Source organism: Anarhichas minor, unplaced genomic scaffold (assembly GCF_050575085.1).
Source record: "Anarhichas minor isolate MPS153535 unplaced genomic scaffold, ASM5057508v1 ptg000024l, whole genome shotgun sequence".
Classification (NCBI taxonomy): Eukaryota; Metazoa; Chordata; class Actinopteri; order Perciformes; family Anarhichadidae; genus Anarhichas; species Anarhichas minor.
Window position 1 is genome coordinate 10,616,476 of NW_027466470.1, and position 16,709 is coordinate 10,633,184.

Consider the following 16,709-nt stretch of genomic DNA (forward strand, 5'->3'; position numbering starts at 1 on the left):
CTGAAAACACAACAATGAAAAAAAAAAAGCACGATAAATAAAAGACCAGCAGTGACTTCTTCTAACATCTAAAATAAGAGCGGATAAGCAATGGGGGGCCATGAGAGAAAGTAATCTCTGCCTGAGGTCAGACCTTTTGTAGGAAACTTAGCTTTTATCAACAAAGTCTCAAGTAAATGCTGCTGCTGTGAGAAAATGGGGGCACTGACTGCAACAGCTGCTTGGTTTTGCGGGATGGGTCATCGGGTCGGTATCCCCGGTATTCCTCGGCCTCCTTGTCCAGATCCAACAGCTGGGACTGCAGCTTGCTGCGGAAAGCTGGCAGGGTGTCCCGGATGTGGTTGGTCAATTGCTGTGGAGACACAAAGCCAGTAAAATGAAACAAATTATAATCACATGGGAGTCAATAAGTAGATTATGTTATTTGCATTTTGGCTGTATACAGTGATTTACCAATAAAGACCGTCTATTTCACTGTAACCGTAGATAATGTATAACACAGCAGAGAAAATATGGAGTGCCTGTCTGAGAGAAATGATGAATTATTAGGAGCTGAACTAGAAAGAGTGAGTGCATTTTCCACGTACTGACACCCACACTGATGTGCCATACAATGGAAGAGGGAGAAAGAAAATAACACGGCCGCCGTCTTATTAATTATGTAAAGTGCATGTGGGAAAGCACCGGGAGTAAATCTATGATCACCTCGTTGAGCACTCTCTGCAGTCGTGGAGTGCCCATTTTCTCAGCCATGTGCCTGTACGATGAGTGGGACAAGAAGAACTTCCTCTCAGCCTCCAGCGCTGCCTTGATATCTTTCTTCCCATCGATGTCCTTTTGACTGCGATTCACCACTCCAATATAACCTGGGAATCAATAAACATGGACACAAATTGAGAGAAATAATGAATGTTAATCCCGGGAGATAGAGGCAAGCGATACCACGAGCGAGACAAACAGAAAGACAAGCGGTGAAGTGAAAGGAGGCAGAACAAGAACAGAGTTATCGGACAATGTGATAAAGAGCACAGTGAGAGACTTTGAGAGTGTTACAAGAGAAAAAAGCAAGTACAAGAGCCAAAGTGATTCTGGCTTGCATAGCTCACTCTACTGTCACACACCTCTTCGCAGCGGCAGCAACTTGTTCTCCAATATCTCTCGGGCATCTGTGCCCTCGTCCATCAAATCCAGTTTGGTGATTACTCCAATAGTCCTCAGACCTAGAAAAGGGGTTAAAAAGAGGGAGGAAGATTGTAATGGGAATTTAGAAACGCTTGTTGGAAGTTAAAGGAACTATTTTCATAATCGTTTAATGGCTTGGGTCACTTTTCTGAGTAAAAATGCAACATTTGCTCGTAGCATCTTCTTAAATGGGAGCTTTTGTTCTCTTTTATATCACTGTAAATTGAATATATTTGCGTTTTGGATTGTTGTTGAGCACTTTAAAGACCTTTGCCCAGTTCCAATGCAGCTTTACATCTATCTTTTCCTTTCCTTTATTCCTTCCCTCTTGCGTACTTCTTTCTTTACTCCCATTTAATTCTGCTTCCGCCACGTCATTCTTTCCAAGCATCTTTGGCTGTTACCATCCCATCTCTCTGTTCCCTTCTATATTCTTCCATCTCACTCTTCTTGCCTGATATTATTCATCCCTCCCACAAGGGTACTTTGTCCGAGACCTCCTGTTCGTAGCTAATTCATCCTCCTCTCCTGTGTCCTCCTGTCTGAAGGTCAAACTTCTTGAGCAGTAAATTGATTCCTTTCTTACCCTTCCTCATTATCCCACTTACACTGTCTGTTTTTCCTTAGGGTCACCCTCTTCTGTGTTTTTTTAATTTCACCCATCTCTTTCTGATTTTCATTTTCCTCTCTCCTCATTTATCTTTTGATGCTCTCCTTATTCTTCTTTTCCCCCTTCTCTCAGCCCCTCCTTTCTATGCGACACTTGATCGACCCCTGTAGGGAAGAGAACCAGGTCAGAGACTAAGCACCATCCCTGCAGCCGATGGAGATTAGATGTCTTGTTAAGATCAGTTTCACTAACCACAAGGCCTCCTTTTACGTGCTTCCATTCAACATCCTACATCTGTCCTACAGCCTCCTTCACTCCCAATATCCTTTCCATGCCCTCGTGCCCTCGTCTTACCCTGTGGATCGACATCCTTCGCCAGTTTGAGAGCATCAGAGTTGGCCAGGTCAGAGTTGGCCGGAGTGACAGCCAGGATCAAGCAGCTCTCTCTGGTGATGAACTGCATGATCATCTCCCGGATCTGCTGCTCGATGTCGACGGGCTGATCTCCAACCGGCACCTTAGTGATCCCCGGCAGGTCGATGAGAGTCAGGTTCAGCACTGCACGGACACAGAAATGCAATATAAATAGAACCGGCCATAACCTGTGAGACATTTCTGTAGCCTGTTGTTAGTCAATCTTCAGAAGTTACTTAGTTATTCCCTTGGACTTTTTACTTTGCCCCCTACAGCAGGAAACATTTTAATTAAATTAGAACTATTGGCCCTATTTTTCAACTGTAGTAAAACATCAAAAAAAAAAAAAAAATAAAGATAAGATAAGATAAAATAAAATAAAAAATTCTAAACAATTCACATAATCAGTTTTATTCTGAATGGAGCTCATTTCAAATTCACTTCAATTCAAGGCTCTGGTTATAAAGTACAGTATTCACTTTTACAATGCAAACAATCTAAGGACATCAGTAGCATCAACATAGCATCAGCATAGCATCAGCATAGCATCAGCATAGCATCAACATAGCATCAGTATAGCGTTGGATATTAAAATACCATATTTAGCCAAGGAATATGTTAAGCTGCCTCCCTTAAACTCCTCAATGACATAGAAATGAATTCATGTACTGTATAATTATTTTGCTAGAAAAACCACATTCTAGTGTTTCTAGTGACCCAGTTTTTTCAAAACATTTTCTGCCAGCTAATAATACAAAAAAGCGAAAGTATGATGACTCACAGCTTGTCACAATATCCCTTAATTCAAAAGTGTTATTGTGTGCTGTTACTTGACAGTGAAAGGAAGGGAGATGAGCTTCGCACCGTGAGGAGAGTAAACACGCAGGTTGATGGGGACGGGAGATATGCCTCTGTTGGCCCCTGTGACACGGTCCGTCTCGGCCTCGATCTCTGTGCGAACCTCATCGAAGTCTGTGAACTTCTTCCCTTTGCAATGGAGGAATTCAGCCCATTCTGAGAGAATGAAAATGAAGATATAAAACTGGGATTAGTGGTGGCTGTGCTGCATGTGTCTGAGAGAAAAAGAATGCCAGTGTGAGAGGGAAGAAAAGCCAGGAAAAAAACAGTACCATTTAAAAATGGGCAGAGGGGGAGGCTGCATATGTGTGTATGTGCGCATGCTAGCATGTGTGGGTGTGTAAATGTGTGTACGCCCACCTGCAGTGGCGCTGATAAGCTGCAGAACCAGGGGCCTGCGGGTGACAATTCCAGACCCACGGGGCAGAAAGTCCCTGAGGAAAGACCAATCAAAAGTCATTATATCAAACCACAGTTGATGTCGACATTTATCAAAGACTATACGGATAGCTATTGGTGGTATACTGATAATTTCATCTTGAGGCTTTTTTCACTTTGACCTCTTGAAGGGATAATATATTATAATTACACCCTATATGCAAGTTACTGTAGACCTTTCAGTGTCACTCATCTGGTATGTTATACGCCAGTTCAACATACTCTGAGTGGAATAGGGGCCATTTTAAAACACAGTAACTCCTGCAGCGTTCAGCTGCTGCTGCTGCAACAACCAAGTTCCCCAACAGTACAGAACAATGTGACCTGCTAAACATCAGGTCAAAATGAAGAGCTGCATTGCTGACAAGAAGCGCTCTCATTTAAAAACGATGACTTCACCATTTCCTGAGGGGTCCCACACCAACTCGTTTCTGTGTGTGTGTGTGTGTGAATGTGTGTACACATGCACGCGAGAGCATGCCACACAACTGACAGCCATCACGGCCACCTCCTATGCTAGAGGTCTGCTCCAAGAAAACCTTATTAACACATATCGACCCTCGGAGCTCTCTCTATGGTGGGATGAGTTTAAAAAAGACCATGCAGCCCACTGCTTGTCCATTCAGCACGGTGCAGAGGCAGTTCTGGACAGATGGACCATTACTCAGCATCACGACTCTCAATGAGGGCTGGAACAGGAAAAATCTATTCATCCATCTGGAACTGCAAACATGCATGTTACAACTGCTCAAGAAAGGAACTACTCGGTCGCACTGAAGACAATCTAGCTAATGTTGCACTTCCACGAAATTGGGGAATTTGTGAGCCCCAGATTGAAAAAAAATACTGGTAAATATTGAAGCATCAGAGGCTGAGACATTCATGATAAAGCTCCAAAAACACTGGATCCTACATTTACTGTACTGCAACTCAATAGCATATTTCATTAGAAATGCCCTGCTCTCATCTTTCAAAATCAATACCCCCAGTTTATAAACACATTTTTTTCTGTTAAATATGTTTAATCTACAGCCTAAATCAGATGAAATCGTCAGAGTTACCTACTGAGATATTGCAAAACTTCCACCAGAATCACAGAGGACATTAAACAGCAGATTTCACAGGTTGGGTACAGTGTTATCCATGGCGAGCAAACTGACCTTTATGTGTAAGATCGGAGTGACCCTTTCATTTTTTATATATTATATCAACTGGCACAAACACTGCACAGCAAAAAAAATAAATGCTCCAATAAATGAGTCAATTTAGAGAGGTAGTTTTTCAGCAAATTCTGATATTAAACTAGCAATCAATTAAAATGTGCAATGCATGGGCTATAAGACAGAATGGTGCGGTATTGTCGAGCGGCAAAAAAAGGTTCTTGCAGCAGACATAAGCGCATCATATTCTAGCCAATGGGCAGTTGTTGTGGGAAGTGGCTGTGTTTCTGATCTATCTTTAAACTAAAATAAACACTTGGATTTCTGTTATCAACAGAATCACACTCCTTGTTGATGAATGCTTTATCATTATCTTGAAAAAAAAAACATCAAATTAAATGCATCCACTCATAATGTATTTGTTGTGGGTGACCAAAATCCAGGGCAAGATGATGAATATGCATGTGTGTTTTCGGGAGTGGGAGCAGGATGGTGTTTTAAAATGGTTTCATGCAGTGAGATGTCTCTGCACAATCTGCATTTCGTATCGGACAAAGAACATGACAGTATCATTTTTTTAAGGAGACAAACGGCATTTGAATGCCCTCCAAACGAGGAAGAGGTGGATATTTCTAGGACCTTGGAAGTAGCCTGACTGCAGTTGGTACTGATTGGACTGAAATCCCTAAGGTGCTGCTGTAACCCAAATACTGCTTCCCTCCTCTGTCAGTAGCCACAGGACAGTGTTGACAGTTTGTGTGTATAAGAAAAAAACAATACTACACGTAAAACATAATTAAAAGGCATCATCAGAAGGTGCAGCAGCAGTGACTTAAAGCTGGGGAGAAATGGTTTGAACTCTGCACAGAGATTGGCTCCATAGGCCTCTTATGTCATCCTCAAGGTTAACCGGAGGAGGGATTATTATGGGGGTCAATTTTACCTGCCTACAAAGTTCTCCAGCACGGAGCTCTTCCCTGCACTCTGACCGCCGACCACTGCGATCTGCGGCAGGTCCAGGTTGCAGGCCTGGCCGATGAAGCTGAAGGCATCCTGCAGCTTGTTGACCAGAGGGATCAGGTCCTCCATGCCACGGTTTCCCATGGTGCCTTTAGACGGGTGGACTCGGGATCAGCGAATGAGAATGGAGAGAGAGAGAGAGAGGAGGGGAGGGGGGGGGATGTGGCGCTGCTATATTAGTCCGGGATACCGCGGTGCTTGTTGATGGAGGCTAGTGAAGTCATCTAGCCGCACATTGCCCCGAGCCAAGCGAGGGTCGGTCCGACTGTGGAAGCAGAGGAGAGAGAGAGACACCAAGAGAGAGAGAGAGAGAGAGAGAGATGTGCAGAGAAAAGAGATATGAACAGACAGGAACAGACAATTGCGCAGTTGCTCAACACAACCACCATAACCTCTCTCTCTCTTTCTCTCTCTCTCTCCCCCTTGCACACATACAAACACACACATACACAGCGAGCGGCACGAAGCATATACTTTCAAGGGCATTTGATGAGTGGAGCTTTATAGGCTCCGTATCCAGTGTCATTGAACAAACCCGTGCCCTCCAGAATCCACAAATCGCACGCGAACAGCGCGTGATAAAGGCAAAAACAACGCATCGCTCGCAGGGTGCAGATAGACGTTGACACACAATACAAAATAGTGTCGTCTGAAAATATATCACAGTAACAATCACACATTTTAGCGCGCTGTTGTGAGCCTACCCCGCCTCAGGATTCCCTCGGTGTTTTCGGTGTCCGATGGTCCCGGTCGCTGTCCAGTGCTGAAACGACGCGCAGATCGGGCAGCAACGACAAGTGACGAGACCCTGGACGATTATACAAGCGCCACCTGCTATGGCAGTGCATCAGCTTGATCGCAAATTCCTGTGCATTAATTGTGCTCGCCTGTGGGCTTGGTTCCGGTCGGCTGAATGTCAGAGCGGTCTCATCCCGAACACAAATTCGCCTTTGACAGATTAATCATTTCCCCCCCCCCTCTCTCTCTCTCTCTCTCTCCTGTTCCGCGGTGTAATTGCGAAGCTGCGCCTTCACTCTTACGCAATATCGACGCGGCGGAGGACCAATGAAAAGCGCGGGATTGGAGACGGAGGCAGAGCAACGCGGCGCCCCATTGGCTGGACAGGTACAGGTTAGGCTTACCTGAGCCCGCCTCCTGTTTACATCCGTGCCATTTCTGCCGCTGTGAGTCATGCGGCACGGCTGCGCATCGCTGCAACAGAGGAGGTGGATGCGCTCCTTCAGATCCCTGCAGTAGGTGCAGAAACCAGCCGTCGTAAATTCCATATACATTGCATACATGGTACGCGGGCCTACAGGCCATGACAGTCATTTTTTTTATGTCACCTTGCTTTGTGCACTATAATGTGATGAGCTGCATCCTTTATGACTTTGACCATATCGGCCCACGTTTGAAAACATGAAGTCCAGAAGGGTTCGTTTCAAGTGTGATGCTTGGTCTCGGATTGTCCCTGCCGACCGAGGCTGGTGGAGGCGGTCATGCGGAAAGGACACTGCCAATCCGCCTTAACGTCACGCAGGACAACCTCTGTGCTAGATGACAAGTGTCTCTCTTCCACTGGATGTGAACATCGCCTATCATTAGATGAGCTATAGAGGAGAGATCTAATTAGCTCATCGAGCCCCTCTGCAAAGAGGTTGAAAAGGGGTCTGATGCCCTTCCATCTGCCTGTGACAGTCAAATCTGATCGATTAAGTCATCATTTGCCCTTTTCATTACGGTCATGCTTTGGAGATGGGTCTAGTCGGCACTTCATATAGTGAGCTAACACTAGATGGCGTTAACAGTACAACCAATACAGCTCTGTGTGCTTGGGCCCTATTTGGGCCCAGTTGATATCTACCATTATATATTCAAAAATTCATACAAAACGATTAGGTAATATAATAGATGGAGACACATTTTCAAATTCTATACAATCACAATCAAGGGAGAAAACTCAAGTAGGCCTGATCTTAATATTTCTGTAGTTTTCAGAAAACAGGGGTGAAAGTAACCAAATCTGTAGTTTAGGATATTATGAAGAACTGTCTGACTAGACAACTAGTACCCTGTGACGTTACCTGCCAGAGACAGCATCTGTGAGCAGAGGTATCCAGTGACATCAGTACAGATAATACAATATTGAATGGTAGAATGGCATGGCATTTTATGTTATACTGCAACACATTGTCAATAGAAGGCATTGCATATAATGTAGTGCATTTTAGCATTGTACTAATATAGTATAAAGCAATGTGGTAGTATTGTATAGTATTAACACCACAACACAGCAGTGGTGGAGGAAGTATTCATATCTTTGACTAAAGTAAAAGTAGCAAAACGAGAATGCAACTCCTGTATTAAGAATATTACATGCTGTAAAAATACAAAAGGTGTTATCAGTACCAAAATAAAATGATCATTATGCAGGAAAACAACCCCTTTCAATGTTATATTTTATAATATTTGAATATTATCACTGACGCCTTAGCTGCAAATTTAATGTAGAAGGTGCTCATCTTGTTGAGTTAAAACTAATTTGAAGTAATTCCAATTGTTAGTTATGTTACATCTATGGAAACCAATGCATCATAATTTGCAAGTTCATCATGTATTGTGTTACTTTGCAGCACTATGATCATCACTACAGTACGGTACTGTTCAAGTATAACACGTCTTAACTCATGCATCTATAACGTGGACACAAATGCACCAATTATTTATCATATTTAGTAATTAATAGTCTAATGTTGGTTTAAAAACATAAACATGACTAACAAATTAGTGATTTGAAAAAATGAGCGTTTGTTTTTGTGAATTTTTGTCAGAGTTAAAGTCCTTTCCATGAGGTGTTGGAAGGATTCTGTCCACCGTGGCCCATGTACAGTAAAGTATTCTCTAGGTTTCATCAGGAGGATGGATGAAGGTTCGACATGAACATCCACTTAATTAAATACAAGGCATTGTAAGGGTTTGCGTGTGTTTTGAGACAGATGGTAGAGTGCGGGTGGAAAACAAATAATTGGCGTCAGGTCAAAGAGAGTCCAGGGAGAGTACTAGTTATCAACATGTTGGTCTGCATGCGCCGCTCCATCACTGCCCTGAATCATCCATTACCCATGCTTCATTGCAGCACTGCGTTTGGACAGGATGGTGCTGTCTGAGCCCACTAAATGACCTTGCTGTGTCCAGTCTGAGCGGTACCTCAACATGAGCTGCTGTTGCAAACAAGGTCACCGTTTGTTTTTCAGCAGAGCCCAACAAGAAGTCACAGACAGTCCTGCAGACACAGCTGTCAAATTTGATACAGCCTTAGATTTAAATCTGCTTACATGGAAGGCATTCACTTGACCTTGCCCTTTCTTCCTTTCTCAAATGAGATTACAAGGCAACTGAGATAAGCTCAGGAGAAATATGTGAGCTCCTGTCATTTAAAGATGAAAACAGACCAAGGTTGCAAACTATTCATGGCTTAAGAGTTTGAGGAAAATGAACAGACTCACTTTTTTTTTTTCTTAATTTTCTTCTTTGCAGCTAGTTTGGCGGCAGAGTTGCTAAATCGTAGCCTGACTTGCACCACAGTGGAAAGGCCCTGTTGTTAAACTGTCATCAGTGGGATGAAAACAGTGGCCCCCATTACGTAACCCACATCTTCAAACAGTCCAGTCACATACTGCAAAACACACAAACACACACACCCACACACACACACACACCCCCCGATGGAATTACATTTTGTGCTGTTGGTAGGAAAAGAGGAATTAACTGAAACTGTCGAATGTGCGTATTAGAACCAGAGGAATCCCGTAAACCCATACTTATAAAAGCAGCATGCCTGAAGGGTGATGCTCTGACAAATATGTTTCATGATTTTTACACCGTGTACTTAGGTGACGCAATGTCAGAAAAGACAGACACGAAAATTGGCTGTGGACAATTTACAAGGCAATACTTAGAGGGTAAACACATGAAATATTAGCTGTCTCAGCCAAACATCAAATATGTTTGTCATATTTTGAATTTTGAAACATCTGACTGTATTTAAGAGGTCATTATTTAGACTTTGATTTTTACTGTTGACATCTGATGACATTACGCTGCTAAGTCCCTGTACCAGCCTACTTGTTATGGTGTTTTTAGTCATGCTGGTGGCGTGGCTATGGGAATGGGAACGTTGTTTTGTCCAGACTGAAATGTCTCAACGTCTATTGAATGACTTGGATTCTGACTTTAGTGATCCCATGACGTTTCTCCTACCTAGCACCATCAAGATTTTACTGAGTCAAGTACTTTGATTTACGACCTAATACCTGCAAAACGAATGACATTCCCATCAGCCTCAGCTGTGTTTCGTGTCAAGTGCTCATTATTAATCAAAAATCCAATGTAAAAAATCCCATTGCCTCTATGTTGAGGGAACCAGTGCAATGCTAACTTCCTGGGTTGGCCTACGAAAAATAGGTCATCCCTGCAGTTCTGTATTTGTCTGCCCAGCTGTGGTGGCCATCACTGCTTCTACCACCACATTTTGCTGTTAATATAATTTGACAATCACGTGAAATGCATCCTGGAACACAGTGCATCTGCAGTGGTGATCTACTGCAGCTCTTGTAGATGTAACTAAAAATCCCACCAATAAAATTCTCCAAACCTATATTGACTTTCTGCCTGTCCAACCAAATCCAACTGAACTCCAATAGACCATCAGTTCATGCGTAGGACTAAGGACAAAGGAAACTCTGGTGCCATGTCTGCGTCAGTAATGAGAACCTCTGGTGGCAACACTTGTATTGAGCGGGCGAAGACCAAACAACAGCTTCTGTGCTGAGGTTTCGTGTGTGTGGGCGTGTAATCCTCTGTGATTATACCCTCACAGTCACAGCAGACAGCACGCCATCTTTAATGCTTCCCCCCCCCCCCCCCCCCCGTGGGCCCACTCAGTTAACACTATGCAACTATTATCCCTTGTTTTCATTCTGCTCCATCAATTGCTCACTATGAATCACAGTGACTCACATGCGCTTCGGCAGCTCACATCACAACACGGGGAAAAAAGACTGTCTCACTCTCTTCCACATTGTGTCTCATGAAGTTCAGTTCGGTTCAGGCTCTGTGGTACTCGTCTAAGGCATGTTGTAAAAATGTCACCTAAACGATGAGGTAGGAGGTTGTGTTCAAGAGTGTTGAACCTCTCGAAACTTCACGTCTAAATGGCATTGCAAACCAACAAGCCAGACTGGCACCTACAGTATGCAAAGGCATGTTATGCAACACCTCACACCTGTAAATGCACGTCTGGCGAGCCAACGATTGCTCTGAGGGTGTTATTGAAATTATTCATGGGTCAATGGATACTTATGATGTCGATGTCTTAATGAGTCAGTGTGAGAGAGCTGGCACGCACGTCTAAATAGCCACCAAGCCCACCTTCCTGCTTTATAACATCTCTTCTGCCTGACTTCCTCTAAATCCCTGATCAGATTGTAGTGGCTACAAACAAACTCAGCAATCGCACTGTTTCTCTTATTAGTTTTTTTTTTTTTTTCCCGACGATCGCAATGTCCCCCCCCCCTCCTCTCTGCTTCCTGTTGCATAATATTATGGAATTCATATTCAAACAAACGCGGCAGTAAAATGTCCCTGTAGAATTGAACTGTGGAAATCCTAGACTGCCAAGAATTCTGGGATTGTACTTTAAAAGGGGCTTTTGAAATAACTGCCAAAATAACTATGATGTCAACTATTTTTCACTCATTTTGCCGTCTGATTATATTACTCATATTTGGTTAATGATCATTTTTATTTGCATTATTTGTCTGAGGTACTGTATGCATGCTACAGTATAGCTTTGGCCTGTGAGAACTAAGTAAGGTAACCTTTCTGTAGTCTTTAAGACAGTGGTTCTCAACCTGGGGGTCAGGACACCCGAAGGGGTCCCAAGATAATTCTGAAGAGTCACAATCAAGATGAGAGATAAGAAAATGAATGTTTCTGTTACATAGAATTACTGCAGGTTTAGTTTTTTCTTACTTTTAACATCTATACTGTTATATGTTCTGTAATTGAATAGCTACACGGAGGCCCAGTATCTCTGAAAACTAAGAAAAGCATTGTATCCAAAGACAGCACTATAACACACTGCACGCACCGTCATCATTAGTGTATCCTTAGCTCAAGCTGTGCATGTTGAGCACTTCAGCAGACAAGCATCGAGTCTCGGCTCGCTTAGCTGGCTAGCATGAAGAGAGAATCCTTGTGGAAAAGGTTGTTTGTTAGGATCCCCTGTTCTCACTTACACGTCGTATGAGACATTATGTTACACAAGGAAAACACAACTTAGTGGTAAAAACATTGTGGAATACTGGTGAGTTTCCACAGGCCGTAAAACGGACAGGTTAACTAGGCAGCAGTTTGATCTTGTGGAACCAAACACAGATGTGCGCTGCAAGCTGCTTCTCAGGGTAAACTGGTCCATTGCTGTTGGTATTTATATAAATTATTTTGCCACAGAGGGCAGCAACAGCATGTTGATGAAGGAAAAAGACAGTGGACAGAAGAAGTGCTATCAGTTCATAACTTTACCCACGCAGAGACCAAAATAATTTACACACTTACAATGGCTACTCTTGAATTGGAGTCCAGTGGGGACGTTTGTGCTTTTTGCCCTCTCTGGTCAGCACAGACTCAGACCAGGTCCCAGACGTATCACATGGAGACAGTTGGAACACCGGTTGCCCACATGCCTCCTGTAAATACAGAAAAGAAAGCCTGAGGGGACCATTTTCATTATACAAAGTTTTAGTTTCCACTATAATGTGTCCAGTCAAATGAAAATCCATGGCTTTCATGCTTAGCCTTTTAAGCCATGTTTTATGCTTTGCAAGCAGCAGGGCTCTAGGGGGTTGGTAATGCCGGCCCATCTGTTCATCGGTCGGTCCACCACTTTGGTCGCGACTAAAATATCACAGAATCTGTTGGATTGCAATTGTATACAGACAAGCTCCGGACTCGTCTGTAGCGCCACCACGAGGTTGACATTTATGTTTCTGAGTAAAATAAATAGTGGATATATTTACATTGTGAGGACACTCAAATGAAATAGCACAAAGTAAACATAGTGCACAAAATAGTAAAGATCCCCATGTGGAGATGTCGGCATGTGGGGCTTCCGCGGGTTTGGTGAAAAGAAAGAAAGAGTAAACACGCTGCATCTTCATTCCGAGCCAGACTGCCAGCCCGTCCTCTCGTGCCAGACATCCAGCTGTGCAGAGGAGAGATGAGTACCAGTGTGCCCTCAGGTCCTCTGAAGGACCAGTCTGCTTTGCTGTTGAGCCTGGTTGGCAAGTGGTGGCTTCAGAGATTTCCAGATTCCTACTCTGCCTGGAGCCCAAATTTCACCCCGTACCCGTACCCGGGCCATAAACTGAGTTTGCGGTTAATCTCATGGCGGTTTAATAGTAAAACCTTCAGTTGCGGAGGAAGTAAACAGCTCTGCAGCTGACAGCTAGTAGACACATAAAGAGATGCTGTCCAGTCAAAACAACCTGCCGAGACACAATGAAAAAAGTCTCTACAGGAAAAAACAAACATCAGATTGTTTATTTTTCCACTGATACTGTGTGATTTTCACATTGTTTGTCTCTTTCGGCTCACCTCACCTCGCTACCACCAATAAGAAGACACACATGGATCTTTACATACACACTCCACACCCACCTGGCTATTTCCCTCCCTGCCACACTCCTCGTCCCCTCCCACTCTGACAGTAAACTGTATAAATATCCTACTCACAGCGTTGGGATTCAGACACTGACCTGCACTGACCACGGATACTCAGGTGAGAAGAGACCAGCTAAAGAAAGGAAGGAAGAAAGAAAAATCAAGTGGAGACACTCTACTGAACAGAGGAGTTGCATCTCTGCTAAAACTAGAAGATCATCAACTCAGTCTGATCCTCCAGAAAGAATGTGGCTCCCGGTGTTTCTCCTCTGTCTGTCCTGCTTAACTCTGCCCATTCGAAGCCAGGCCCAAGACCGAGCGTCCCTCCGCCGCTCCAACGACCACGCCGGGCGCTGCCACTACACTTTCACCGTGGCCAGTCCAGAGGCGTCCAGCTGCTCCGGAAGCAGCATGAAACCAGAGATGGATGGAGTCTTGTCCCGACTCACCATGCTGGAGGCTTTAGTCAGCCGTCTGATAGCGGGAGTGGATGGAGGCTCCAGGACTCGGACTAACGGTGAAGAGGGTTTCCAGGAAGCCTACTCACAGGGGACAAGGGAAAGAAACCAGCTGCAGCAGGACAAGGGGCGTCTGAACGGGCAGGTCCAGGAGCTGCAGAGGAGGCTGGCCGAGCTGAGTCAGGAGGCAGAGATCCTCAGGCAGAGACCCTGCCAGCAGACAAACACCTCAGGGGGGACTCAGCGTGAAAGCACACCTGCCAGTGGTATGTACATCAGTGAGTAAAGGGAGAAGAAACATAAATGAGAACGTGAACTCTTTTACTTACAAGACTGGGGCATTTAACAAGTTTTCTTCTTTGAGGAGCTGATATAAAAACAAAGATATTTTTCGGCTCTTCTGCGTTGATGCTTTTTTGTTTTTCTGATAAATGTATTTGTGGTTGACTATGAAAAGTGTCCCGGGGCAGCAGTTCAGGTTGCAGTTAGCTGTCCCAGGTTGAGTATGGGGATTGGAATTTACAACACAGACTCTTCTTGTATGGCTTTGTCACTCATGCATTTCTGTTTATGTGCATGTGATCATTTTCAGAGGAGCAATGGCAGGGTTATAGGGGGAACCTGCTGTGCTCAGAGGCAAGTGAATAAGATACTTAGTCTTTGATGTTGATGGTAAGGTGGGACTGACTGTGGTTTAACTGAAGATTACTACTAATATATATATAAATTATTATTTTTTTAATTTTCTACTCAAGATTCCTTCCCAGCCGGTAGCCTGTGTAACATTTTCCTGTCTCCTTTTTCCTTCACTTAGTCTCCCCAGACCCTGCATATAATTTTGGGAATGGTGCATACCAGGAGATGAAGGCTGAGGTTACAGAGGTTCCAGCGTCTCGCCTCATTCCTGAGGGAAATCACAACTTCACAGGTAAATTTGGGGTTTTACCGATGCAAATGTAGCTGTCCAAATTGGCCTGCAGTGGCAGAGTGTTGGTGCAAATCAATGTGATCGGAAGCATTGCGAATGTATAACAAATACCGTGAAGTTAGACTCTCTTCTTTTCTCCAGGCTGTGGAGAGCTGCAGTCAATGGGAGATCCTGTGTTGCACAGGAAGGCTGACAGTGTTACAGGGAAGTATGGAGTGTGGCTGCAGGATCCCGAGCCTCAGGGCCCTCTTTACACCAACAAGACTGTGTGGCGCATCGACACAGTTGGTAAAGATGTCCGTCAGCTCTTTGCGTATGAAGACATGGATCAATTATCCCAAGGCTTCCCTATGAAGGTTCTGGTACTGCCGGAGCCTATGGAGAGCACAGGGGCCACCATGTACCGCGGCTCCCTTTACTACCAGCGCAAACGCAGCCGCACCCTGATCCGTTACGACCTGACCTCTGAGAGCCTGGCATCACGGCGGGAGCTGCCTCACGCGGGCTTCCATGGCCAGCACCCTTACTCCTGGGGCGGCTACACTGACATCGACCTGGCGGCGGACGAACGGGGCATGTGGGCTATCTACAGCACAAGTAAGGCAAAGGGTGCAATTGTGGTTTCCCAGCTGGATCCCAAGAGCCTGGATGTGAAGAGGAGCTGGGAGACCAACATCAGGAAGAACACAGTGGCCAATGCTTTCATGGTGTGTGGACGTCTGTACACGGTGGCCAGCTACACTGCGCCCAACACCACCATCAACTACGTGTTTGACACCGCCACCAGCGTGGGGCGGGCTCTTGCGCTGCCCTTCAAGAACAAGTACCGTTACAACAGCATGGTGGACTACAACCACGTCCAGAGGAAGCTGTACGCTTGGGACAACTTCCACATGGTCACCTATGACATCAGACTGGGCAGGGCCAGCCATGGCAGCAGCTAAAGAGGACACAGACAGAGAGAAACTGCTGTTAACAGGACTAAAGGGCAAGGGAATGAGATAAAACATATAATCATTTGCATTGTACTGGGGTTATTGCAAAGCTTGGTAGTCTATGTGTTTTGCATTATTAAAATCTATTTTTTTCTATTACTATTGTAAATAAGATAATGAAACAGAAATGTAATCGTAAAGCAGATTAATGTAGCTGGAGCCCTTGATAATCTCAGTGGTTATTACAAACAGTAATCATGGTTTAAAATTGTGAAATATTTTAGCTTTTTATAAATGTTGAGATATTTAAGTCTCGATAAAAAATAAAACAATTACACGCTTGCTTGTTTGTGTCATACTTTGCCATTTAATTGCAAAAATATTCATAGCCACACTACTCATTACCCGGAGAGGTTGGAAGGAGATATACGTACGTTTCTAAATCGTTACATTTCTACATAAAGTCAGAGACAGTTGAGACTATAGAACATCTTTAGTAAAAAACCTGAAGCAGCTACATCACTATGCACAAGCCCCCATGTTGTCCTTTGCAACCATATTCCTGGTATTCACTGCCCTCTGTGGACAACTGTTTGCATCTGCACCCTGCATAGCCTACACACCTACCAGCTCTAGTGAGTAAGAGTTTATTCTACTTCAATCATGCTCCTGCCTAAACTGGTTTCAAAGTTTAAAGGCAAAACCACACAAAATATTCACAAATTGGTTTAAAGTTTAGTTTGTAAATGACAATAGTAGATGGTGGTTGGCACTGTAAAAGGAGAAGGGATGTATTATAATGCCAGTTAGGAGATTTAGCAGCAGCTGATGGTAACTTGGCCGAGTGCGAGTTGACTCCCCCCCCCCCCCCCCCCCCACCAGTGTTCACACAAACACTGAAACCCCACTGTGGATTGTTTCAGCTTAATACAAAACCACATAGCTGCCACACACTGAGACACAAGTCTCACTTTACCAGGAAGC

General features: G+C 44.2%; 2 protein-coding genes across 2 annotated transcripts in view; one reads left to right on the forward strand and one right to left on the reverse strand.

Moving 5' to 3' along the window:
• dnm3b (dynamin 3b) overlaps positions 1–15,262 on the reverse strand; it is a 28,318-nt gene extending 13,056 nt beyond the window's left edge. Inside the window, exons 1-8 of the mRNA XM_076098164.1 lie at positions 12,301–15,262; positions 5,606–5,947; positions 3,425–3,498; positions 3,071–3,220; positions 2,147–2,350; positions 1,122–1,220; positions 706–866; positions 210–352 (exon numbers count right to left, since the gene is read on the reverse strand). Coding sequence (XP_075954279.1) covers positions 210–352; positions 706–866; positions 1,122–1,220; positions 2,147–2,350; positions 3,071–3,220; positions 3,425–3,498; positions 5,606–5,766 — 992 coding nt within the window. The 5' untranslated portion in view covers positions 5,767–5,947; positions 12,301–15,262. The remainder of the gene's footprint in view (positions 1–209; positions 353–705; positions 867–1,121; positions 1,221–2,146; positions 2,351–3,070; positions 3,221–3,424; positions 3,499–5,605; positions 5,948–12,300) is intronic.
• Positions 13,651–15,813, forward strand: LOC142956532 (myocilin-like). Its single transcript, XM_076098165.1, has 3 exons — positions 13,651–14,128; positions 14,686–14,790; positions 14,932–15,813. Exons 1-3 carry the CDS (start codon positions 13,651–13,653, stop codon positions 15,732–15,734), a joined length of 1,386 nt encoding a protein of 461 aa, XP_075954280.1. The 3' UTR covers positions 15,735–15,813.
• The last annotated feature ends 896 nt before the right edge of the window (positions 15,814–16,709 follow it).

Bases quoted from the DNA above. Each gene is read 5' to 3' on its own strand.
- LOC142956532 (XM_076098165.1), top strand. From the start codon at position 13,651: ATGTGGCTCCCGGTGTTTCTCCTCTGTCTGTCCTGCTTAACTCTGCCC. The intron at 14,129-14,685 runs GTATGTACATCA...TAGTCTCCCCAG, and splicing joins TGAAAGCACACCTGCCAGTG to ACCCTGCATATAATTTTGGG. The intron at 14,791-14,931 runs GTAAATTTGGGG...TCTTTTCTCCAG, and splicing joins GGGAAATCACAACTTCACAG to GCTGTGGAGAGCTGCAGTCA.